Source organism: Pantherophis guttatus, chromosome 3 (assembly GCF_059756535.1).
Source record: "Pantherophis guttatus breed Tessera chromosome 3, ASM5975653v1, whole genome shotgun sequence".
NCBI classification, from domain to species: domain Eukaryota; kingdom Metazoa; phylum Chordata; class Lepidosauria; order Squamata; family Colubridae; genus Pantherophis; species Pantherophis guttatus.
The window spans coordinates 114,270,962-114,296,122 of record NC_142065.1 but is presented as its reverse complement, the minus strand read 5'-3'; the positions used below and the strand labels follow the sequence as shown (position 1 = coordinate 114,296,122).

At 39.7% G+C, this 25,161-nt stretch overlaps 1 protein-coding gene, 1 long non-coding RNA gene and 1 pseudogene across 4 annotated transcripts in view; 1 reads left to right on the top strand and 2 right to left on the bottom strand.

The window, feature by feature from the left end:
- NOS1AP (nitric oxide synthase 1 adaptor protein) overlaps positions 1-24,530 on the top strand; it is a 206,753-nt gene extending 182,223 nt beyond the window's left edge. The window contains exons 12-13 of one of the 2 annotated variants that reach the window (XM_060690207.2): positions 17,022-17,098; positions 24,111-24,530. In XM_060690207.2, the coding sequence (XP_060546190.2) occupies positions 17,022-17,098; positions 24,111-24,253 (220 nt within the window). In that variant the 3' untranslated portion in view covers positions 24,254-24,530. The remainder of the gene's footprint in view (positions 1-17,021; positions 17,099-24,110) is intronic. The other variant, XM_060690208.2, reaches the window with a different exon arrangement.
- LOC117661269 (uncharacterized) overlaps positions 1-25,161 on the bottom strand; it is a 115,310-nt gene that overhangs the window by 58,517 nt on the left and 31,632 nt on the right. The gene's annotated exons all lie outside the window — the stretch shown is intronic.
- On the bottom strand, positions 2,631-4,037 carry LOC148114775 (uncharacterized; annotated as a pseudogene).

Below are 25,161 nucleotides of genomic sequence, written 5' to 3'. Positions count from 1 at the left end.
CTTTTAAAATTCTTGTCCACCTTTTTATTATATAGTAAATATGCATGCCACCCATATAGCAAATCATATCCCTCAATATTCAATATTCTTTCTTCTGTTGAGTTAATCCAATCGCTAATTGCTGAGAGAGCAGCTGCCTCATAATACAATCTTAAATTAGGCATTTTGAGACCTCCTCTTTCACGTATATCTTGCATTATTTTTTGTTTTACTCTCGGTCTCTTTCCTGCCCACACAAAATTACTAATGCCCTTCTGCCATTCATTCAAATTTCCATCTTTTTTCAATATTGGTATCATTTGGAAAAGGAATAAGAACTTTGGCAAAATATTCATTTTCACTGCAGCTATCCTTCCCAACAACGATAGTTGCAATTTTTTCCAGTTTTCCATCTCCTTCTGTATTTTTTGCCACAACAATTCATAATTATACTTATATAATTTCGCATTTGATGTCATAATATAAACCCCTAAATATTTAACCTTCTTTACTATTTCAAATCCCGTTATTCTTTCTATTTCTTCTTTTTGACTTGTAACCATGTTTTTAGTTATTATCTTTGTTTTCCCTGCATTTATTTTAAATCCAGATACTTGTCCATATTGATTAATTATGTCCATTAAACCTATAACCAATTTTACTGGTTGGGTCAAAGTCACAACCAGGTCATCTGCAAATGCTCGTAATCTGTAATCATCATACCTAATTTTAATTCCCCTTATTTTGTCTGAACCACGTATTTTGTTCAACAAAAATTCCAAAGTCAAAATAAACAGTAATGGAGATAAAGGACATCCTTGTCTTGTTCCTTTTTCTATATTAAAAGTTTCCGTTAAACTACCATTGATTATTACTTGTGCTGTTTGTTGCTGATATATTGCCTTAATAGATTGTGTAAAATACTCTCCAAACTGCATCTTTTCCATTATTTTCAATAAAAAATTCCAATTCAATCGATCAAACGCCTTCTCCGCATCTAAGAATATAAGCACTGCAGGGACCTGGTTGTTCTTTCCCAAATACTCCAATATATTAACTATTTGCCTTACATTACTTTTCATATATCGCCTATTAATAAAACCAGTTTGATCGTTATGAATCATTTGTTGCATAACTGGCATTAGCCTATTTGCTAGTATTTTAGCAAAAATCTTGTAATCTGTATTTAGAAGTGATATAGGTCTGTAATTTTTTGGCTGAGTATGATCTTGATCTCCTTTAGGATCAAGGAAATAAATGCTGTTCTCCAGGAAGGAGGTACTTCTCCTCCAGTCTGTATTTTGTTAAATAATTCTTTAAGTGGTTCCACCATTTCTATTTGCAGGTTTTTATAATAAACAGCTGTCAATCCATCTGTCCCAGGGCCTTTTCCCATTTTCAATTGTTTAATTGCTAAAACAATTTCCTCAAAGGTTATCAATTGATTCAAACCTTCCCTTTGCTCTTCTGAAACTATAGAAATATTCTCCTTCTGTAAATATTTATCTATATCTATACCTTGGATTTTATCACTAGTATACAACTTCGTATAAAATTCTAAAAATGCTTTTTTAATCATATTTTGCTGATACACCTCTTTACCCTTATATTTTATTTTCTCTATGGTGCGTGACTTTTGTTTTTTTCTGAGCAGATATGCCAACCATCTACCTGGTTTGTTAGCATTACAAAAGTATTATGTTTGGCATATTGCAAGTTAGTTGCCACCTGGTCTGCCATCAACATATTAAATTGCCCTCGCAATAAATTAATTGCTTCTTTTATTCTCTTATCTGTTGGATTTAATATTAATATTTGCTCTTTATTTTTTATTTCTTCTTCTAGTTCCTTCCATTTTCTTTCCTGTCTACGTCTATGTTTATTATTCAAATATATTAAAATACCTCTCATATATGCTTTACTTGCATCCCAAACCATTTCTATAGATATACCTTTATGCATATTCATAAGGAAAAATTCTTCCATAAATTTTTTACATTCTTTCACATTTTCCTCATATCTAAACAAGTTTTCATTCAACCTCCAGGACTTCCTGGGTCCCTTTTCGTACTCTAATTCCATGCAAACCAGACTGTGATCTGATAATGTTCTTGGACATATCTTCGTTTTCTTCACCCTGGAAAGAAAATCATTAGTAATTAATATAAAGTCAATCCTGGAAAATGACTGGTGTCTATCGGAAAAAAAAGTAAAATCTTTTTCTTCTGTGTTCTGCTCTCGCCAAATATCTCTCAACTCCATGTCCTCCATCATATCAAAAAAGGATTTAGACAGTTTGGCACGCGTTTGAATATTCTGCAAAGATCCTTTTTTATCCTTTTTAGGATCCAGAACTCCATTCCAGTCTCCCATCAATATATATGATTTATAATTCCATTGTGTTAGTTCAGCATGTAAAATCTTGTAGAATTTTTCTTGTTGTTGGTTTGGTGCATATAATCCAATCAAAAGTGTTTTTTTCCCTTCTATTAAAATTTCAATTGCAATGTATCTTCCTTGCACATCTGCTTCGATTAATTTAGCTATTAAACCTTTTTTTAGGTATATAACTATACCATTTTTCTTTTCTGGTGCAGATGCTACAAAATGTGTCCCCAACCTTGCATTTATTAAATATTTTTGATCTTTCATTCTAATATATGTCTCTTGTAAGCAAATAATGTCATTTTTATACTGTTTCAGGTAATGAAATATTTTCCTCCTCTTTTGCGGTGAGTTTAAACCATTGACATTCCAGGTTAGAAATTTATTTGCCATCTTTGGCAATTTGAAGCTTTTGAAGCATTAGCTGGAGATCATCTTTCACTTTGATCTTCGGCCTTGCCCCCCCCTCCCCCCACTGCTTCTGTTTTGGTAGTTTCTTATGTTTTTATCTGAGCTTGCTGCACCTTTAATTCCTCTTTGCGTTTAGTTGCTGCTCGAGTCTGTCTCTGGTCCTTTGGTTACTCTGTTTTGTCAAATAGCTCCAGTTCTTGGGCAGAGCTCGTGAGTTGTATTAAGTCTTCTTCAGCAATCAAGGCCCATCCTTGAGCCTGTATCTGGGCCTGCATAGCTTCTTTCTCTCCCTTTCTTGCTCCTTCTACTTCCTTTCTTCTTCTGGTTTCTGGGGAGAATGAACCTCCAGCCTTTAATACATTGGAGTAAAAATCTCTTGCCTTCTATATAGTATTGAGACGATATCTCTGTCCTGAATAGTTCACCACCAATCCGGTTGGAACCTCCCATCTATACTGTATCTGGCGCTTTCTGAGTTCCTCCACCAAAAAGGCATAGTCCTTCCTTGTTCTCAACATTTTGGGGGGGATTTCTTTCAATGTTAAAACCTCCTGCCCTGCCATTTGGAGTTTGTTTTTGTAAGAAGCCTGTAAAATTTCATTTCTTATCCTCCTTGTTGTGAAGTAGATTACAATATCTCTTGGTAAATTTCTCTGTCTAGCCACCCATGAATTTACATGATAGATTTTATCAATTTGCCTTTCCAAATCTTCCTTTCTTTCTCCAGTTATCTGCACAAAAGCTTCTGCAAAAATCTCTCTCAGATTCTCTTGGTTATTTTCTTTCAAGCCTCTTACTCTTATAGCAAATTCCATCGACCTGTATTGTATCATCATCACCTCTAAATCTGCCCTCTCCATCTATGTCTGAACCTCCCCCATTTTATTATCCAAATTCACGTTGGTTTGATTAATTTCCTCTAGTCTTTCATCTAACCCTTCAATGTGACTTGCTAAGCCCTGAAATGCAAAGATAATATCTTCTCTAATTTCCTTGTTTCGAGCTTGGATCACATCTTTAATTTCTGCCATATCTTCAGTCACCACATTCATTTTTTCAGTCACCTCCTTCATTTTTTCCTCAAAGGCAGAGGTAATTTTCGCCTCTAAGGTAAAGGCTTGTAGCTTTAAAGCTTGCTGCAAGGCTTCCAATGTTAAAACTTGTGGTTCTTCCGGGGCTGACAAAGATTGTGGTTTAGATGGTGGGGCAGGAGAACTCACAGTACTTTTGGGCACAGCAGTTTTTATTTGCCTGGAAGCCATTTTCCAATTTTCAGTTCCAATTTAAAACTTTTACAACAGCCAGAACAAGTCCATTAAATCAGCTTAATTTCCAATTAGTTTCCAGTCCTCAGTAAGTTCTAATTTTATCTGCAATCCACTTTAATTCTTCTTTCTTTTAAAACAAATTTCAATTATTATCAGCAAAGTCTGTCTGCGCTGAGAAGTATTTTACAGTTAACTTTCATTACCACACCCAATTAGAGCTCGGCGCCATTTCCTTTCACTTTCTTCCCTTGGCAATCGAGAAGGAAGTATTCAATACACAGGAGTTAAAGATTGATACTTGCAATTAGAGTCCCTCCTGACTTCGCTCTGCCTGCTTTTGTATCCAATATGTTGTAAGATTGTTGCAGGAGTGGTTGCGGTGTCTTGTTCTGCTTTAAGCAGAAGCGTCCCAGGTCCGGAGCTTTTTGTCAGGCTTCCAGGGAGCTCTTACCCTTCACGCCCCAGGATTGTTCCTGGGGCTCTTGGGGAGCTCTACCCAAGCCTGGCTGCTCTCTTTCCCCCCTTTTCCCAAGGGGAAAATTTCCAAGCCGCTAGACAGCTGATTTTCGCTGTTCTAGCTGCTTTAACAAGACTGCAGGGCTAGCGCTCCAAAGGGAACAGCCATCAACGCCTGCGGTGCCACCGGAAGTCCCCGTAAAAAAAATGCTTTTAAAGCCTCTGACAATCCCAGCTGACTTGCCTGATCGGCAGAGGCTTTCTTTTTTTTTAAAAGCCCAGCTGACGATCCCAGCTGACTTGCCTGATCGGCAGAGGTTTTTTTTCCTTTTAAAAACATTTTTTCTATAACCTCTTCGGCCGAAGAGGTTGTAGAAAAAATGCTTTTAAAAGCTTCTGATGATCCCAGCTGAGCCGCGCGATCATCAGAGGCTTTTTTTTTTACTTTTAAAAGCAGTTTTTCAGCCAAACAGGTTGTAGAAAAAATACTTTTAAAAATAAAAAATGTCACTGCGTTATTTTATTTACCAGCTGAGCTCATCATTTCTGGACTATCTGACTTTCCGTACCTTGCCAAGAATTGTTATCAAAAGCTACTACGCATGTCCATCCACCCACATTCCTTCACTTCCTTCACACACTTTTTCCTTTGTTCTCTTGCCACGGGTGCCGGTTGCTGAAAGGCAGCTGGCCCAAATTACTTCCAAAATGTAACAATTAACTTTTCTTAGTTAGTGAGGTGTTTTATTTTCTTTATAACAAATAAATGAGTTTTATTAGAAACCTTCCCTCGCGTTTCTTTTTCGGAATATTGCAACAAGGAATAAGCCTCGATTCATCTCCTCTAAACCAGAGTAATTAGTCCCAGAGCCAAACATGGGATTAATAAATGCCCTGACATCTGGTAGCAGATCGGACGGTTTGATTTATGGCTTTTTTTCCTTGTTTTGTTACTTCTGATAAGAGCGCATAGGCAATTAGTTTTTAGCTACTGAGGTACGCTAATTATATTGCTGAGATGCCAAAACAGAAGTAAAACAAATACAAAATGTATTTTGCTGAGAAGGTGGCAGAAAGGAGGTTTCCAGATTTCCAGCCCCTTACTACAGCCACACGCCTGGAACAAGAAAAAGCCGTGGGAACAGAAATGGAGACAGATAAGACAGAAGCTGTTTTTGAAGATGATGATTTACGACTGAGGTCAGTAACATTTTCTTCTGATCTTCCAAGCTCTGAAAAAGTCTTCCCAGAACCTTCTGAATTTGTAACGCTCGATGCAAGGCTAAAGCAAACTGTTGAGCAAAATTCCTCCCACGCAGAGAGAGAAACAATTCATTATTCTCCTCGAAGCTCTAAGCTCACCCTGGATGAGCTGGCTATGAAAGCCTATCGTGACCGTATAAAACTCTATGAACAGCAGCTATCCCAGGCAAAAATGGCTATATCTATGCTTTAGCAAGATAAGGGAGATAACTTAAATTTTTCAAAAAGCGCCATATTGCCTTCTTCTCCGGAGCCAAAGACACTCCCCCTGGTGGATTTTGTGTCAGGCCAATTAAGGCAGAGAGCACTGCATACGTCACATGAAAGTCTCCCTGATCAAGTTACACATGTCTTACATAACCACTCCTACTCTAAAGCATACAATGCCCCGTATGCAAAGCTGCCCGAAGCTAAAGGTGCAGCACCATCTGCTGGCGAAAGTAATTTACTTCAAGAAGCTGAAATGCCACAAGTGTTTCCACAGGCCCAAACTCAAACACCCCCTGGTGGTGTTGGTGTCTTTTTAGATGGAACACAATTAAACTTAATGAAGCAAAGGCAAATGACTGCATCTCCAGCAGGTCATGCCAATATTGCAGATCAAGCACAAATGGCAACTGGAATACAGCAGATTCCAGTGCATCAGCCACAGCAGCTACAAATGCCTGCATATGTGCCCCAGCCACAAGTGCAAATAGGGCCACCTCCTGGCCCACCTCCAATGGCACAACCAAGACCATTTTTAGGTCCACAACAGGCACAGCAAATACCTCTGCCAGCACAGCCAGCATACCAAGTGCAGGCTCCTTACCAGGCATTTTCTGTCTCTCCATTAACTGGTGAGTCAAAACTAAAAATGTCAGGACACAATTACAAAGCCTGGGTCAGTGAGATTACACTATTGCTTCTTAGAGAAGGCAGTCACTGTATGGTTTTTAATCCTCCTGCTCAACCTTGGATTTATGCAATAAGAGATTTAGAGATAAGGGCTCGCACAACATTATTGATGTCCATGGATACTGAACTGCAGATCACTTTTCCACCAAATACAACAGCCCGACAAATTTGGGCTGAATTGGAAAATTGCTACAGGCCTATCTCAATTGAATCTTCATGTTTACTCATGTCTGAACTCCACGGTTCGAGATTGAAAACCGGTGAACAAATTGGAGGACATTTGACCAAACTGAAAGGTCTGAGAACAGAATTGAGAGAAAGAGGCCATAACATTGAAGATATTCAAATGATCAGCATCATTATTAACTCTTTGAATTATGAATGGAAAGATGCTGTTACAAAAATTAACCAAGTCCCAATTGCTCAACGCACAGTGGACAATGTCTGTAGACTTTTAATTGAAGAAGAGGCATTCATGTTGGCCACGCCACACCTGAGAGGACCACCCGCATCAAGAGCTCCAGCTAGGCGCCCCTTCCGAGGAAGGACCTACGCTCCAAGGATGCCAAGGTGCAACACCTGCAACCGTGTGGGACATGCCATCCGGGATTGTCCCCAACGAGTTCCAGCTCCCGTCACGTACCAGCCCAGAGGAACAGATTCCAGAGGCAGAGGCAGAGGCGGAAGACAAGGTTGTCGTGGTCCCCGGCGTGATCCACAAACTCCACTTGCCACATTGGCTTTAACCAATGATCCACAACCTCAACCAGAGTACGACAGACGACTCCTGTGGACTTTGGACAGTGGTGCAGCATTGCATGTTACCTACAGGAAGGAACTTTTCACAGAGATGCACGAGCCTGAACCAGAACTACGTGAACTTTATTCTTTTTCAAATCATCCTTGTCAGGTCAAAGGAAAAGGAACTGTAACTGTTTTTTTTTTTTGTATTGAAAAAGTTTTCAAATACAAGTTTTTCCCCCTTTTCTCCCCCCCTCTTCCCTACCCCCCCTCACCACCCAACCCCCCCCCCGTGACTTCTTCACAACATTAAGCTAATTCATAACTAATTACATAATATTTTACCATTCCCTTACTCCCTCCTCAAAATACTGACCCTTAGCATAATATTCTTATAACCCCCATTTTCGCAATAATCTGCCCTTTTTCTCCTCCCCCAAACTTATAGTATATTATTACAACAACATAACATTTAATCTTTTATATATATTAATATAACATTTCAAAGCAGCCTTCTCCCCACATCCAAATTTAACATTTATTCAATTCTATCCAATTCCTCGACTCCCCTAAATATATGACTTAAAAATCCTTTTTCTTAAACTAATCAATCAGTAAACTAACCTATTTCAACCCAGTTTCCCGCAAAATTACCATACACTACAATTCTAAATATGAACCACTGCCCACTCTACTAAAATATACATATATCTGTGTATATATTCCATTTTATAAAAAGAAAAAAAGACAATAGCTTTAAATTTATAATCCATATAATATCTTCTTTGACGTCTTTCCACTGGATTGTTGAGTCCATCATCCATAACTGGGTAACATAGCATCCTGGTGCAACAGTTTGTTCAAAATCTTCAGTCATCATCTGCCCCCATCAGTAATGAATATCCTCATATTCATTCATTCATCCTCATATAAAAGTAAAAACAACCACCCGAGTGACATTATGATTATATTCCATATAGTTGTAATTGTGGTTTTCATCAGGATTATTAATTCCCGAGACTTCCGGTTTCCCTGTCTTCGGCGACGGCGGCGCCTTTTGAAGCTCCGCCAGCCCCGCCGCCCGTAGAGCCGCTCCGAGACGAAGAAGCGGCTCAAAAACTTCTAAATCCATAGGATTGAAGAAGGAGAGATCGCAGGGCACAGGTCGAGCCCCTGTAACCCCCCAGGGAAGTTTCTGGGGAGAGAACAGGCATGGCTCCCTACCAACCTGCTGAAACTCCGGGCGACGTGGGACGATTCTGCCTTTGCAGAACAAGCCGGCTGCAGGAAACTTAAAGCGAAAGAACCAGCTTTAATCAACTGTGAAACTATCCGAATCCTGAATCTTGGAAATGCAAGTATCAGCGCTTTGTTGATTTTTCAATCTGAGACACGCGAATGAGTGAAAGTGCTTAGAAAAAACATGGCGTTTAGCCTCAGAGTTAACGAGCCAGCGAGTGTGGATTGGTGAAGTTATTTCGCTTTGTTACAAAGTTTCCAAGTTGCTACAAAGTTGCTTTGCTTGTTATAAGAGAAACAATTGGAAAATTTCTCCCTTTCAATATTTGACTTTGCTTTACTTCAACCTTTATTTGATCAAATCTGGGGGACTTTTTTAGAAGTCTTTGTGCAGGAGGGAAAGGAAAAGGAACTTCCCTCTTTAGAAAAACTAGATCACATGGCAGGATGGCTTCAAAGAAGCAGGAAGGGAAGGCAACAGGGGGGGGATCCCCCACACATAAACATGAAACGCAACTTCCCCCTGCTCAGCAGTTACAGACTCAGAAAAAAGAATTTGATGTGGGAGATTTAAAAGAATTTATTTCTAAAACTTTGGATGATAAATTTCAAAAATCTCAACAGGAGATAGATGATAAACTTCAAAAATCACATCAGGGGATAGATGATAAACTTCAAAAATCACACCAGGAATTTATGCAGGAAATTAATGAAGTTAAAGATATGGTGAAACAGAATCAAAACAAGGTGACCAAAAAAATATCAGAAGTGGCATCTGGCCTGGCAGAATTTATTGGGAAAGTTGATTTTAAAGTTGAAGAATTTAAATCAGAAGTTAATGTTAAGATGAAAGACAATGATTATAAAATTGCTGATGTTGACAATAAAATGCAGAGAGTTGAAGACGAGATTGTCATGATACAATTCAGGGCAATGGAGTTTGCTATACGGCTTCGAGGAATTCGAGAGGAGGAAAGACAGGATTTGAGACAAGTTTGTTCTGAGGCCCTGGCTAAGATTTTACAAGTTAATCCAGATGTGGTTTTTCACAAAATAGACAAAATTTACAGAGTGAACTCTTGGGTGGCCAGACAAAGACAACTACCAAGAGACGTAGTCATATATTTTACAGATAGAGAAATAAGAAACGATATCCTGCAAAAATCCTTTTACACTTCTGTACAAGTGGGGGGCTCACGAATTGGAATTTATAAAGAATTGCCTCCTAAAATGCTGAAAGCTAGAAAAGAATTTGGCTTTCTTGTTAAGGAATTGCAAAATTTACAGATACCTTTCCGGTGGGACGCACCAGTTGGCATAATTCTCAGATACAAGGGAGAAAGATACCGTTTGAATACCGTGGAGAAGGCACAGCACTTCTACACTACTATTCTTAAGGAAAGAACACCATCTCCACGTACATCTACAGTTTTGGAGATTAAAGAGAGTGAAGAGAAGCAACCTCAACGAGAATTGCGAGAACAGTCTAAGCAGGAATTAGAAGAAGTGCAAGGTGCAGAAGGAGGTTTTTTGGATGAGCCTTTGCTGGAATCTTCTCCAATCTTGGACCCGGTTCGGATGATTGAAGTTAAGGATCAACGTATAACTCGAGCTCAAGCTAAGTTACTTAAACAAAAGTAACAACAACAACAGGAAAGACAAGACAAGGAGGCAGATAAGAGTACTGCACAAGAGATTGGAGCTATGGGAGGAGCGAGATCGAAGCTTTCGGATGATCTTCAATTATTTTGCTCTTTGCTCCAGAAAGAGGCTGATGATGTTTAAGTGTTTATCCTGGAGTGTTAATGGGTTGAATTCAGTACAGAAAAGGAAGAAATTATTTACATATTTGAAACAATTTAATAATGATATAATTTGTTTACAAGAAACGCATATCACAACTCAAGATCAAAAATATTTGATAAACTCCAAACTAGGAACACATTTTATATCTTCAACTTCGCAAAAAAAGAATAGTGTGGTAATTTATGTAAATAAAAAGTTAACAGCTAAAGTTATAGAAACAGATGAAGATGGTAGGTTTGTAGCAATTGAATTGTCTATAGCAAATGGCCATATTCTTCTGATTGGGATTTATGCTCCCAATCAACAACAGGACTATTTCTATAAGATGTTACATACTAAAATATTGCAATGGGATTACAGATCTATTTTAATTATGGGAGACTGGAATGGAGTAATCGACTCTAAATTAGATAAAAAGAGTTTGGCAAAGTCTAGAATCAGATTACCACAGACCTTTTTTGACATGAAAGAAGATATGGAACTAAAAGATGTTTGGAGAATACATAATCCAAAAGAATTGGACTATACTTTTTTTTCTGACAGACACAGATCCTTCTCTAGGATTGACTTTATTTTGTTGACAGATGATTTACTTGTTAAGACAAAAAGAACAAAGATTTTTCCAAGAACTTTGACTGACCATAGCCCAGTATGGATAGAAATTGAGATGGATAAGGTTGAGAGACGTTCTTGGAGATTAAATGAGAATTTGTTTAGATATGAAAAAAATACAACAGAACTTAAAAAGCATTTGAAAGAATTTTTTGAAATAAATTTGAATAAAGGTACCCCAATTGAAATTGTGTGGGATGCAAGTAAAGCTTATATGAGAGGGGTACTTATCTACATGAACTCTAAACATAGACTGTTCCGACAAAAGAAAAGATCTGAACTGGAAATAGAAATAAAGAATAAAGAACAGTTACTTATTAAAAATCCAACAGATGAAAGAATACGTAGTGCTATAAAACTTTTGAAAGACCAATTTCAAATGCTTATGGCGGAACAAGTTGCAACAAATTTACAATATGCGAAGCATAACACATTTTGTAATGCTAATAAACCGGGCAGATGGTTGGCTTACATATTGAGGAAAAAACAAAGTATACGGACTATTGATAGTATTGATATTGGAGGGAAAGAAATCTTTCAACAAAAATTAATTAAAGAAGCTTTTGTGGACTATTATACTAAATTATAGGTGGTGGTGCGGAATGGACTTATAGAAAAATATTTAAACGATAAGAGAGTTACAAAAATTACTGATCAACAAAAGGAAAGAATGAATTATCCTATAACAGAGGAGGAGATAATAGTAGCAATTAAACAGTTAAAAACAGCCAAAGCTCCTGGCACGGATGGTTTGACTGCAGTGTATTACAAAACTTTGCAAGCTGAAATGGTGGAACAACTTAGAGATTTATTTTGCAATATTCAGCAAGGGGGTAAAATACCCCCATCATGGACAACAGCTTACATATCTTTGATACCAAAAGAACAAATCGGTCCTAAAAAACCAGAGAACTATAGACCAATATCTCTTTTGAATACAGATTATAAAATTTTTGCAAAAGTACTAGCCAACAGGTTGATGCCAGTAATTCAAAAGGTGATTCATGATGATCAAGCGGGATTTATTGAGGGCAGATATATGAAGGACAATGTAAGGCAAGTAATAGATTTATTGGAATATCTTGAGAAGAATAAACAGATCCCTGCAGTGCTGGTCTTTTTGGATGCAGAGAAGGCCTTTGACAGAGTGGATTGGAATTTTCTATTAAAGACTTTGAAAAAGATGGACTTTGGGGATCAATTTATACAGGCGATTTCGGCAATTTATCAAGAGCAAAAGGCACAGATCATTATTAATGGAAGTCTGACAATAGAGTTTAAAATTGAAAAAGGAACAAGACAGGGATGTCCGTTGTCCCCACTTTTATTTATTTTAACACTAGAAGTCTTGCTAAATACAATACGGGACTCTAATAAAGGTATAAAGATTAGGCAAGAGGATTACAGAATAAAGGCATTTGCAGATGATCTGGTTGTTACCCTATCACAACCAATGGAATCAATAATCTTGATGAAGGACATTATACAAGACTATGGTAAAGTTTCAGGTTTTAGATTGAATCCAAAAAAGACTAAAATGATAGCTAAAAACATGACACAAGATCGTAAACATGAGCTTGAAAGGAGGGCAGGTTTTGAGACTGTACCTAAGGTAAAATATCTAGGAGTTCAGGTTGCAGAATCAAATATGAAATTGTTTCAAAATAACTATGAGGTGTTGTGGCGAGAGGTGCAGAAAGATATGGAGACTTGGAAAAAACTGCAGCTGTCTCTACTTGGAAGAATAGCAGCAGTTAAGATGAATATTTTGCCAAGATTTCTTTTTTTGTTTCAAATGATTCCGGTGCTTAAAAGTGATAAACAATTGAAAGTTTGGCAATCTGGAGTGAATAAGTTTGTCTGGAACGAGAAGAAGCCGAGAGTGAAATTGAAAATTATGCAAGATGTTCCAGAAAGAGGAGGTCTTAAACTTCCAAACCTACAGCTATATTATGATGCAGCAGCTTTAACTTTAACAAGTGATTGGTTTGGAAGGAAAAAGACTGGAATATTGAATGCAGAAAGTTTTGATCTTGAATTTGGATGGCATGCTTACTTATTTTATGACGACAAAGTAGATAAAGTATTTAAAAGTCATATACTTAGAAATTCTTTGATGAGAGTTTGGAAGAAGCACCGACTCAAATGGGATTATAAAATACCGCTATGGCTGGATCTTGGTCATACTTTGTGGAATACAAATATAATGTCACTCGGGGGGTTTTTATATAAACTCGGGGTTCTTTTTACAGATGCGGGCAGATGGCAGCTGAAGACATTGCAGACACTGTTGGACGAAGGGATTAATTTAACTTGGTTACAATATAATCAATTACAATTGAGATGGAAAGAGGACCAAAAAACTGGTATTATGTTGCATGAGGAAGAATTGGTTAGACATATAAGAGAGAAAGGTCCAATGCATATCAAAAGGCTTTATAATGTTTTGCTAGAAAGAGATTCAGAAACTGAATTAGTTAAAGACTGTATGATTAAGTGGGCACAGAATTTTGAAGAACCAGTGATGCTGGAAACATGGGAAAAAATTTGGGTTCAGAATGTTAAATTTACACAGTCGCAGAATCTGAGGGAAAATTTCTACAAAATGTTTTATAGATGGCATTTAGATCCCAAAAAGTTGTCATGTATGTACCCTAATGTTCAGCCAAAATGTTGGAGATGTGAATGTTTGTGTGCTACGTATTATCATGTTTGGTGGACCTGTAGGAAAGTTAAGGCTTTTTGGATAAAAATTTGGTGGGTCATGCAGAATGTTTTGAAGAAAAAAATTCAATTTTCTCCACAACTGTTTTTATTGGCTATAGTTAAGGGTTTTACATTGGGTGAAACAAAATTGATATTGTATATGATAACAGCAGCAAGATTGTTGATAGGTAAATATTGGAAGAATGAAGCTTTGCCCACTATTGAGGAATGGACTTTGAAGATGGCCAGTTTTGCAGAGATGGCGAAGATTTCAGCATATCTAAAAGACTGTTCACAAGAGACTTATGAGTGGGAATGGAAAAGGTGGATAGAATATGTTCAGAACAAATATCAAACTAGAAAGTATCAAATAGCTTTTATTTGAAAATAATGTATTGGAAATTTTTTAATGTAATGAGGTAAAGAGAAAAATTATACAGGGGAGGGAGGGGTTCAAGTTTATATATAAGTGTTATATTAGGGTTCTTTATGAGTATGAGTATATTATAGGGAAGTCTGGGGGGAGGGGAGGGTTAGGGAGGGTTAGGGAGGTTGGGAAGTTTGGGGGGGTGGGGGGGAAAGGGGTGAAAATGTAATTGTAAAACTTTTGCAATAAAAAAAAAAGGATTATTAATTCCCATCATCCTAGTGGGTAACAACCAGATCTTCTGCATGCCCCAACATGACTCTCTTGCCTTGCAACTCGAAATAGTTATAATATATTTATCGGTAGAAGAAATCCAAAATAGATAATTCAAATCCAACAATGTAAGGCTCTTTTCACGTTCCGAAATCACGGCATTGCAGAGGTCTGCCACTGTCCTCAAGATAGTATTAAACAATACTTCGCCTCCACTATTTTCACATATTCGTTAAAAATCCCTGGCTTCGCTGTTGCTTAGTTTAGAAACTACTATTTCTATGAGATCTGTTTCTTTTCTTTTTCTTTTGCGGGTTGAATTTCCATCCTGGTTTCCTTCCTACAAATTGTGTATCAGCTAGTTGATCTTGTTGGTTTTGTTTTATTATCTCGTATTTCTTTTCCATCACTTGTATATCAACTGGTTGATTTACACACTTGTCTGTAACTTGATAATTCATCACATTGGAATCAGATGACACTGCTCTCATATTTATAGACAGTCCAGCTGGGGTATCCAGAGAGTCCGAAGACAATTTATCTACCACAGCCTCTATAATTTGATATTTTCCCTTTGTTTCCAATTCCTTTTGTTTGTCCTGTGTTATGCCTAAAGATGTTAAATTCTTTTTTAAGATTTTTTGATAAAATTCTTCCGCTTTTTCAACAGTGTTCAGTTGGTATCTTACTCCTTGGTATCTGAATATTAAACCAACTGGAACATCCCACCTAAATAGGATATTTCTTTTTTTTAACTCAGACACTAGAAAACCAAATTTCTTCCTCTCCATTAACATCTTAGGCGGGAGCTCCTTAAAAATCCAAATCTTTCTTCCACGAAATTGCAAAGTAGAACTAAAAGAATTCTGCACAATATCATTTCTTATTCCTTTATCAGTAAAATAAATCACCACATCTCTAGGCAATTGCCTTTGTTTTGCCAACCAGGAGTTTATTCTATAAATTCTGTCGATCCTGCAAAACACTTCATCAGGTTGAACCTTTAAAATCCCAGCCAGAATTTCAGAAGATATCTTCCTTAAATCATCTCTATCATTTTCCTGCAGACCTCTTAGTCTAATTGCATATTCTGTAAAATTATATTGAATCCTTAAAACTTCTCTTTCAATCCTCTGTTGTACATTTTCTTCATTACCAGTCTTTTGGTCAACCTCCATTTTGGGTTTGTCTTCTGAACTATTATCCTGAATGTTTGCCAAATCCTTTTTAATTTTTTGGATCTTATCATCCAAATTCTCCTCAGTTTCTTTCATTTTAGATTCTAATAATTTAGTATTTGCATCCAACTGAATCACAAAGTCTGCTAAACCATTAGCTGTTTTTAAAATTTTTTGATCCAAAAAGTCAAACTTAGATTTCACCAATTCACCAATTTCTTTAATTTCCAGCTTAAATTTTTCAAGTTGCTGATTCACAATCTCATCCCTTCTTACAATCTCCTCAAGAAGAAATTCTATTATATTAAAGTCAGGTTTCTGAGACTGGAGAGTTAGAACTTGTTGATGTAATTTGTTAATGGGGGAATCCCCCCCCCCTGCCTGTTTGTCTAACTTTATAAGTCTCAGTGCCATTTTTCCACACAGACAAGATTTACTGGAAAAGAGAAGAAAAAAGCTTTTTTCCAACCAAGATCAATATCAGATCCCCAGGGAAAAAAAAGGAAAAAAAAACAAGAGTGAGAGTGAGGTTTTGCCTTCAATTACAGCCAGAAGTATTCACTCCGCTACTTTGTAATAGAAAACGGAAGGACTTTCCCCTTCAGCCTCTCTTCAAGCCGCAGCAGTCACAGCAGCAATCGCCATTTTAAAAATCTTTTTTCCTTTCACTTCTTGAACAACTTCAATAACTTTTCTAAAATAAGAAGAATACTTGCGCTTCAGGATCAGAGGTCCAGCTCACATCTTCTTTAATTAATTTAACAGATTTGCAGGCTTGCTTTTGCCTCCTAGCTCTGCGTGTAGCAGAGATTTCCCAGAGCCCGGAGCATCGGCTGGGGATACGGGGAGTCTCTTCCGCTCCCTCCCAAAAGTAAATAAAAAACTTTTGGGATTAGACAGAGGACTCTACCCACCCCAGCTGGCTCTATCTCCATTTCCTAATGGAAACGGAGTTTTTTCGAGCCGCCATTCCGCTGAAAAAGGCGGCTCTTACAGGCAATGGGTTCGACGATCCCGAAGGGGCGTCCGGCGGGGACAAACAGCAAACCAGAAGTGAGGAACTGTTTATGTTGAAGAGCTCGATGCATTCATTCCTGATGTTTATTACATACCAACAGCAACCAGTAATTTGCTTAGTCAGTGTCACTTGTCTAGAATGTTAAAGTTCCAAGTTCACCACCTTGAAAAAGCAAGTTACATAGTTAAAGATGGAGATACTGTTGCTGAAACCATATTAATTGGTGGTGTTTATTACTTAAAGCCAAAGCCTAAAACACAAACAGATAGAGATGCTCCAGAGAGAGATCCTGTTGCTACCCCTAAGGCTCCTAAAGCCAACAAAAAGAAAGTTGGTAAACAGGTTGCTCAGAGCAAGCCTGAGGTTCCGCATAAAAATGTTAATGTTGAGAATTCACTAACAGGTAAACCTTTGCATTCCAGGTGTATCCACAAATGGCATAGAAGATTGGGGCATGCCAGTTTCCGTGTTCTTAGGAAGATGCCGGAGTTCGCAAAAGGTTTGGATCTAAAGGGGTGTAAGGTGTTTTTGGATTGTGCTGTCTGCAAAAAGGCCAAATCCAAAGCAGCAGCCATTCCCAAACACGCTACATGCCTGTCACCATTTTTGATTTGGTTCACATTGACATAGTTGGACCATTCCTGCCATCATTTGGTGGTAGAAAATATTTTCTAACAATTGTTGATAATTACTCTAGATATGGATATGTATATCCTATGAAAGGAAAATCAGAGACCTTTCAGATCTTTAAAGACTTTGCAACCCTTGTTTCTATCCAACACCAAGTTCGCATCGCCAGAATCCAGAGTGATCGTGGTGCCGAGTTCATGTCTCAGCGTTTCCAGGACTGGATGCGTAAGAATAGAATTATTCATCAGACTTCACCCCCTGACATACCGGCTCACAACGGAGAGGTACTGCAAACCATGATGCGTTGTCTCCTAGAAGACGCCAATCTTGATATGATATACTGGGGTGAAGCTATCAAGTATGCAAATTACATTGCCAACCGTACTTGGAGCAGTGTAATAAATCAGACTCCTTTCTTCACATTGTATGGCTACAAGCCTGATCTTAAAAACATTCATATTTTTGGTTCATATGCTATGGTGAACATTCCCTTAGCTCAAAGAAGAAAAGGAAGTCCAGCAGCAGAGAGACTGAGATTTATGGGTATTGATGATAATTCAAAATGGAGCAGATTTATTGACTCTAAACATGCAATTGTGATTTCCCAATCTGCTAATTTTGAAGAAGATATTGACTGGTCCAGGATTCATTCCAATGATCCTGGAGTTTATTTTCCCAGAGATGATACTGCTGATGCTACGCAGATTGATGATCAAGATTCTAGTGGTTCTTCTCAACCCGATGTTCCGTCTTTGCAAGCCGCGGATGCTGACGCTAGCGACGAAAGTGAGGATGAGGACGAACCAGAAGAAGATTGGACAGTTGTTCCGAGACATTCCAAGAGGGCCACAAAAGGGATCCCTCCACAACAATATTCTTGGCAACTGACAAAAGCACCCTTGCCTTTGATTTGCAATGTTACACTTCCACCTGATAATTTCACACAAATCAAGCAGCTCCCTGATTCAGAGCAAGACAAATGGTATGAAGCAATGCAGGTTGAAATGAACAGTCTAAAGAAATGGGTGTACAGAATCAAAAAGAAACCAAATGGTGAGTCATTATACAAAGCCAGACTCGTAGCTCAGGGTTTTGCTCAACGTTATCCTGAGGACTACACAAATACCTACTCACCGACAGTCAGAACTGAGAGTGTAAAAATTGCTTTAGCAACTGCAACTATCCTTGGTTTAGAAGTTTTCCAGTTTGATGTTGACACGGCTTATCTACATGCAGACCTAGACGAAGAGATCTACGTGAGAAGTCCTCCAGGATTCCGACAGCAAGAAGGGGATACCTGGTTCCTAAACAAAAGTCTCTATGGTCTGAAACAATCTGGTTTAATGTGGTATTTATGTCTTACTGACAAACTAAATTCAATGGACTTTATTAAGTCCGAAACTGATGAGTGTGTGTTCACAAAAAGATCTAACAATGCATATGAGATAGTTCTTGTTTATGTTGATGATATTGTTTATATTGGTCCAAATAAGCAAATGAGTGAAATTTTTGCCAAAGCTTTGCAGAGATACTTCACATTGAAATCATTAGGTCACATTAGCACTTATTTAGGTGTTCAGATTGAAAAAACACAGAAGGGGTTTAGTCTTTCACAAGAAGATAAAATTGAACAAGTTTTGCATCATTGCAACATGAAAGATGCTAACACAACAAAGACACCCATGCAAACAGATTTTCACAACTTGACACAAGAAGAAAGTCCTGAGTTCGAGGATCAAACACTTTATCGTTCAGTCATTGGGTCACTGTTATACATTAGTAGTTGGACCAGACCCGACATTGCACTTAGTGTTAATCTCTTATCACGACACGTAGGTAAGGCAAAACAGTTTCATTGGACATGTATTAAGAAATTACTGAAATACCTAAAATACACTAAACACATGAAGTTATTGTTAGAACCAACGCATACTGATTATGCAGAATTATGTTGTTATGCAGATTCTGATTGGGCAAGTGATAAGAAATCACGTAAAAGTACTTCAGGTTATATGATGTTCTTAAATGGATGTCCTGTTTATTGGCAAGTACGTAAACAGAATTTTGTTTCTTGTTCATCTATTGAAGCTGAATATGCTTGTGTTTCAGATGCATGTAATTCCCTAACTTGGTTTGATGCTTTAGTCACAGATATCTGGACACACCCGATCCGACCGATCACCGTGATGGAAGACAATGAATCGGTGGTTTATATTTCTGAATCTCATTTCACAGGTTCTAGGTCCAGACACATTGACATCCGTTATCAAAACATAAAACATTTAGTGAAAAAAGGTTTTGTCAAAATGCAATATGTATCCACACATGATCAAATTGCTGATATGCTCAACAAACCACTTCCAGCAGCTCAACATGAGTATCTGCGTAAGAAGATGTGCCTTATTTGATGATGTACTGATATTCGCTCAACTGGCAAAGAAGGGGAATGTCACTGCGTTATTTTATTTACCAGCTGAGCTCATCATTTCTGGACTATCTGACTTTCCGTACCTTGCCAAGAATTGTTATCAAAGCTACTATGCATGTCCATCCACCCACATTCCTTCACTTCCTTCACACACTTTTTCCTTTGTTCTCTTGCCACGGGTGCCGGTTGCTGAAAGGCAGCTGGCCCAAATTACTTCCAAAATGTAACAATTAACTTTTCTTAGTTAGTATGGTGTTTTATTTTCTTTATAACAAATAAATGAGTTTTATTAGAAACCTTCCCTCGTGTTTCTTTTTCGGAATATTGCAACAAGGAATAAGCCTCGATTCATCTCCTCTAAACCAGGGTAATTAGTCCCAGAGCCAAACATGGGATTAATAAATGCCCTGACATAGAATTTTATACGGCCATGAAAGGCTTTCATAGCCAGCTCATCCAGGGTGAGCTTAGAGCTTCGAGGAGAATAATGAATTGTTTCTACCCAACACCAAGTTCGCATCGCCAGAATCCAGAGTGATCGTGGTGCCGAATTCATGTCTCAGCGTTTCCAGGACTGGATGCGTAAGAATAGAATTATTCATCAGACTTCGGCCCCTGACACACCGGCTCACAACGGAGAGGTACTGCAAACCATGATGCGTTGTCTCCTAGAAGACGCCAACCTTGATATGATGTACTGGGGTGAAGCTATCAAGTATGCAAATTACATTGTCAACCGTACTTGGAGCAGTGTAACAAATCAGACTCCTTTCTTTATGTTGTATGGCTACAAGCCCGATCTTAAAAACATCCATATTTTTGGTTCATATGCTATGGTGAACATTCCCTTAGCCTCTGATGATTGCGCGGCTCAGCTGGGCAATGGGGGGGTGGCTTTTTCTGTGGCAGGCATCAGTGGTGGCGGAGGGGCGTCCCGGAGCTTCCGGGAGGTTTTCTTGCATGGCTTTTTCCGCGGCAGGCATTGGTGGTGGCGGAGGGGCGTCCTGGAGCTCCCAGGAGGTTTTCCTGCACGGCTGTTGCTGCAGCAGGCATCAGTTGCAGCGGTGGTGGCAGAGGGGCATCCTGGAACTTCCAGGAGGTTTTCCCACATGGCTTTTGCCGCGGCAGGTATCAGCAGTAGCAGAGGGGTGTCCCGGAAATCCCGGGTAGTTTTCCCTCTCAGCCCCAGCAAAGCGGCTCTGTCTCCCCAAAGGGTGACCCGCCCACCAGCTGACTGGGCCAGGCCTGAAGTGTTGCATCTCCAATCACAAGTTTGATCTGTGACCCAACCTCAGAAGGCAAAGGTGTGGTGGACCGCTGGGAAGGCTGCATGGAAGGCAGGCAAGCATGGCAGGGCCACGGTGGAGTAGGCTGCTAGCTCTCTTCCCCATGGCTGGGCATCCCCAGCATGCTTGCCTGCCTTCCACATGGCCTTCTTGGCGGTCCCCATGGCCAGGCCCACTTGCCTGCCTTCCTCCCCCACCACTGCCTCTTTGTTTAGGCTGCGTACCTTCTGCGGCTGGTCCCCAGTCGGAAGGCAAGCTGACTGTAGTTTTTGGCAGCCCCCAGCCAGCCGCAGCTGCTGGAAAGCGACTGGCAAAAAAAGCCTCTGAAAAGGCTTCTTTGCCAGCCGCTTTCTCTGCAGGCCGCCAAAACATACCGGCAGAAAAGCTGCTGCTGTTGCCGCCATGTTCTTTGTGCATGTGCATCCCATTGGACTTGCAAGGCAACGGGATGCACGTGCATGAAGAACATGGCGGTGATGAACATGACAGCCGGGGCAAGTGACCGGCAACTGGGGGAACCGGTTTGGGGGCGTGGCCAGCTGGCCACCGTTACCGGTTCTGTGACCTTGGCCAAATTTCCACCAGTGGTTCACACGAACCGGTCCGAACCAGTAGCAACCCACCACTGGTCTTTACTCTTATGCATGGATTATAGAAGTCTGAACGCAGTAAGCATGGAAAATGTGTATCCCCTTCCCCTAATGAAAGACATGCTAGCCCATCTCTCTAAGGGGAAAATTTTCTCAAAGCTGGACTTGTGGGAAGCCTATTACAGAGTCAGAATTAGGGAAGGGGACGAATGGAAAATGGCTTTTAACATACCATTGGGGTGCTTCCAGTTCAAAGTGCTCCCATTTGGACTATAGGGACCAGTAGTTTTCATGCAACTAATAAACAAAGTGCTCCAAGGGGCTTTGGTGTACTTAGATGACATTTTAACATACACTGAAACAAAAGTAGAGCATATAAAATTTGTCCGGGTGGTCCTAAACAAACTCTGTACCACAAAGCTGTACACAAAACTATCCAAATGCAAATTCCACAAAGATAAAATAGGCTACCTGGGGTACAGAATCTCCCATGAGGCCATGGAAATGGACCCAGAAAAAGTGTGAGTGGTGATTGAGTAGGCCCCTCCCCGCATGTGCAAGCAATTGCAAAGCTTCCTGGGGTTTGCCAACTTCTATTGGCAATTCATCCCAGCATTTGAGTAAATTGTGCTCCCCATCACTAAGCTAATGAAAATTAAAGGGAGAGACAAGCCAAAACCGAAGCAGCCACTAAATTGGACGATGGAATGCCAAGTGGTACTTGAGAAACTGAAACAGTTGTTTTCAGGAGAACCAGTGCTGAAGCACCCAGATCCAGAAAACCCTTTTGTCATACAGGCAGATGCCAGTGACATTGCCATCGGTGCTGTCCTCTTCCAAGATAAAAAACTATAGCCCTTTGCATACACTTCCAAAAAACTAATGGATACATAACAGAGATGGGCTATCTGGGAGAAAGAGGCATATGCCATGCAATGGGCCCTCCTCACATGGAGACATTTCTTGGAGGGGACTTAAATTCCCCTTCCAAGCCTGACTGATGACAAAAATCTGGAGGCCCTTAAGACCCTATGGAAGCTATCCCTAAAGCAAATCCTCTGGCCTCAGTATTTCAAGCATTTCAACTTCACTCTCAAATACCTCCCTGGGGGAAAGAACTTTTTAGCAGATGCTCTGTCCAGAATACCTCAGTATAATAGTAACAAGTCTGAGGTGGTCAAACCCTTGCTCCCAGCAAGCAACCAAAGTTATGATCACGGTGCAAGCAAAACAAGACCTCCCGACTGGCAATGGCACCACACAAGCATTCAAACAAGCCCTCCTCATAGTTGACTGGTTCCAGGCTCATAAGAATACCTGCTTACTCAAAGACGGTCTGGCTTGGATGGGAGGGAAACTGGATGTCCCAGCCAGATAGATATTTCCCCTCATGAAAACTTGCCATGATTCGAAGGTGGCCAGCCACTTTGGTTTTGTGAAAACACTGCACCTGACCAAGAGGCAGTTCTGGTGGCCATCTCTAAAAAAAGATATAGAAATCTATGTGGCTAGCTGTCCTGTCTGTGTAGCTGCAAAAAGAAGCGGGGAAAACCCCCTGGGCTACTGCAAACTGTAGCAGAGCCATCAGCACCATGGAGAGAGATCTCTATGGATTTTATTGTAGAACTGCCAGAAAGTGGGGGGGGAACACTATTATTTGGGTCGTAATGGACCTGTTTTCCAAGCAGGTCCACTTTATTCCTTGCCAAAAGATCCCCACTGTCAAAGCCCTTGCCAAGATGTTCCTACACCATATATACCGGCTGCATGGTGACCCCCAAAGGATCACATCCAATCGGGGGGGTTCAATTCACATCAAAGTTCTGGAGAGCATTCCTAAGACTGATCAGGATTACTGATCAGGGCCTATGTTCCTCCCATCATCCTCAGACTAATGGCAGAAGAGAGAGAACTCAATGCATTCCAGCACTGGTTTCACTCCCTTTAGAGTTGCCACAGGCCAGGAATTTAACCAAAAGCCAAAACTACCTGTAGAAGAACCAACCATACCTTCTCTTAAGGAGTGGATACATCAACTACAAGCACCTGGCCAGTGGTAAAAAAAAAATGTCTAAGCAATCCTGGAGCCTCTTTTAAAGCACAAGTTGATAAAAAAAGAACAGAACCCAAGCCATTTAAAGTAGGTGATGGGATGTATTTATTCCACCAAGTTTTTACAATCCTTGCAACTCTCCAAAAAAGTGGGACCAAAATTCATAGGATTATCACCCTATCACCCAAATCATTGCTGCCAAAAATCCTCACTAGTATACCTCGTATTTCATTGCAGCTTATTGAAACCCAAAATTATCTCCCCACTCAGTCCACCAATAGACATGCCAACCCCCACTATCATGATTGAGGGTGAACAACACTTTGAAATTAAGGAAATTCTAGACACGTGCACACACTATGGGGCCATGCAATACCTAGACCCTTGGAAATACCTGCTCCCCTCTCAAAATGAGTGGGTGGCTAAGAAATGTTAGGGCCCCCAACTTACTGAAAAAAATTCATGTACAATTCCCTGATAAGCCCTAATAACTCATTGCTCTGTTTTCTCTTTGTGTTTTCCAGGTGGAGTTCTCCTATTCCTAGGGAGGCAACATGTCAAGACCCATAGATCCCTATTGGGACGCTGCCATTTTGGTGGAGAAGGGGCCTGGATGCATTCTTTAGTTTATAGCCTTTTCCTGGAGCCTATCTATCCTGTACTTTGATTTGCCTTCATGGGAATATAATGGAAGAGGGCCATCTGTTTCATCTCAGCTCCGGAGCCTCCAGCAAGAGACGCCTGAGAACAGCTTCTTAGTACCTTCTCAGCCAGGGATTCTCAAAACAACTTCACACCTGTGGATTGGCTTATTCAACATCGGACTGAGGGGAGGGGTTTCTAACTGCCTTAACCTAACAGAATTGCATGGGAATCCTCAGATCTTGCTTCCTTTCTCTTGCTATCTTTTTTCCTTCAATAAAAGGGTCCTTTTGAAATGCTAATTGTTTCAAGAGTTCTTTTTTCTTGCATGGAGAGGAGAGGTAGGCCCTTACACACAAACTCATTCGCTCACTCACTCACACACACACACATAATTACAAAGCCTGGAGAAAATGGAATTGTTATAGAACTGAGAACAGTTCCTATTGTGAAATAACTGTATGCCAGAATGGCTTATTTTTTCCACATTTGGTTAGTAATCCTTTTGGTTGTGTTTTGAGGAATGCCATAGAGTAGATATACATTAATGGCAGGGGTTAAATGATCCCGGTTTGGACCGGATCACCCGATCTAGTAGTGATGGTGGAACCAGTAGCAAAAATCCCTGCCCCCCACATGCCCAGCTGAGCCACGCAATCGTCAGAGGCCGAAGAAGTTGTAGAAAAACTGCTTTTAAAAGTAAAAAAAAAAAAAAGCCCCTGATGATTGTGCGGCTCAGCTGGGATCGTCAGAGCCTTTTAAAAGCATTTTTTTTACAACCTCTTCGACCCAATGGTTTATAATATAAAAAGAAATTGGACCTACAACATCCTGATACAGCTAAGGAGATAGTAAAAGATATGATGATTGCCTGGGGAAGAAACTTAGGAAGACCGATGCAACTTGAAGAATGGCAGGGAATATGGAATAGAT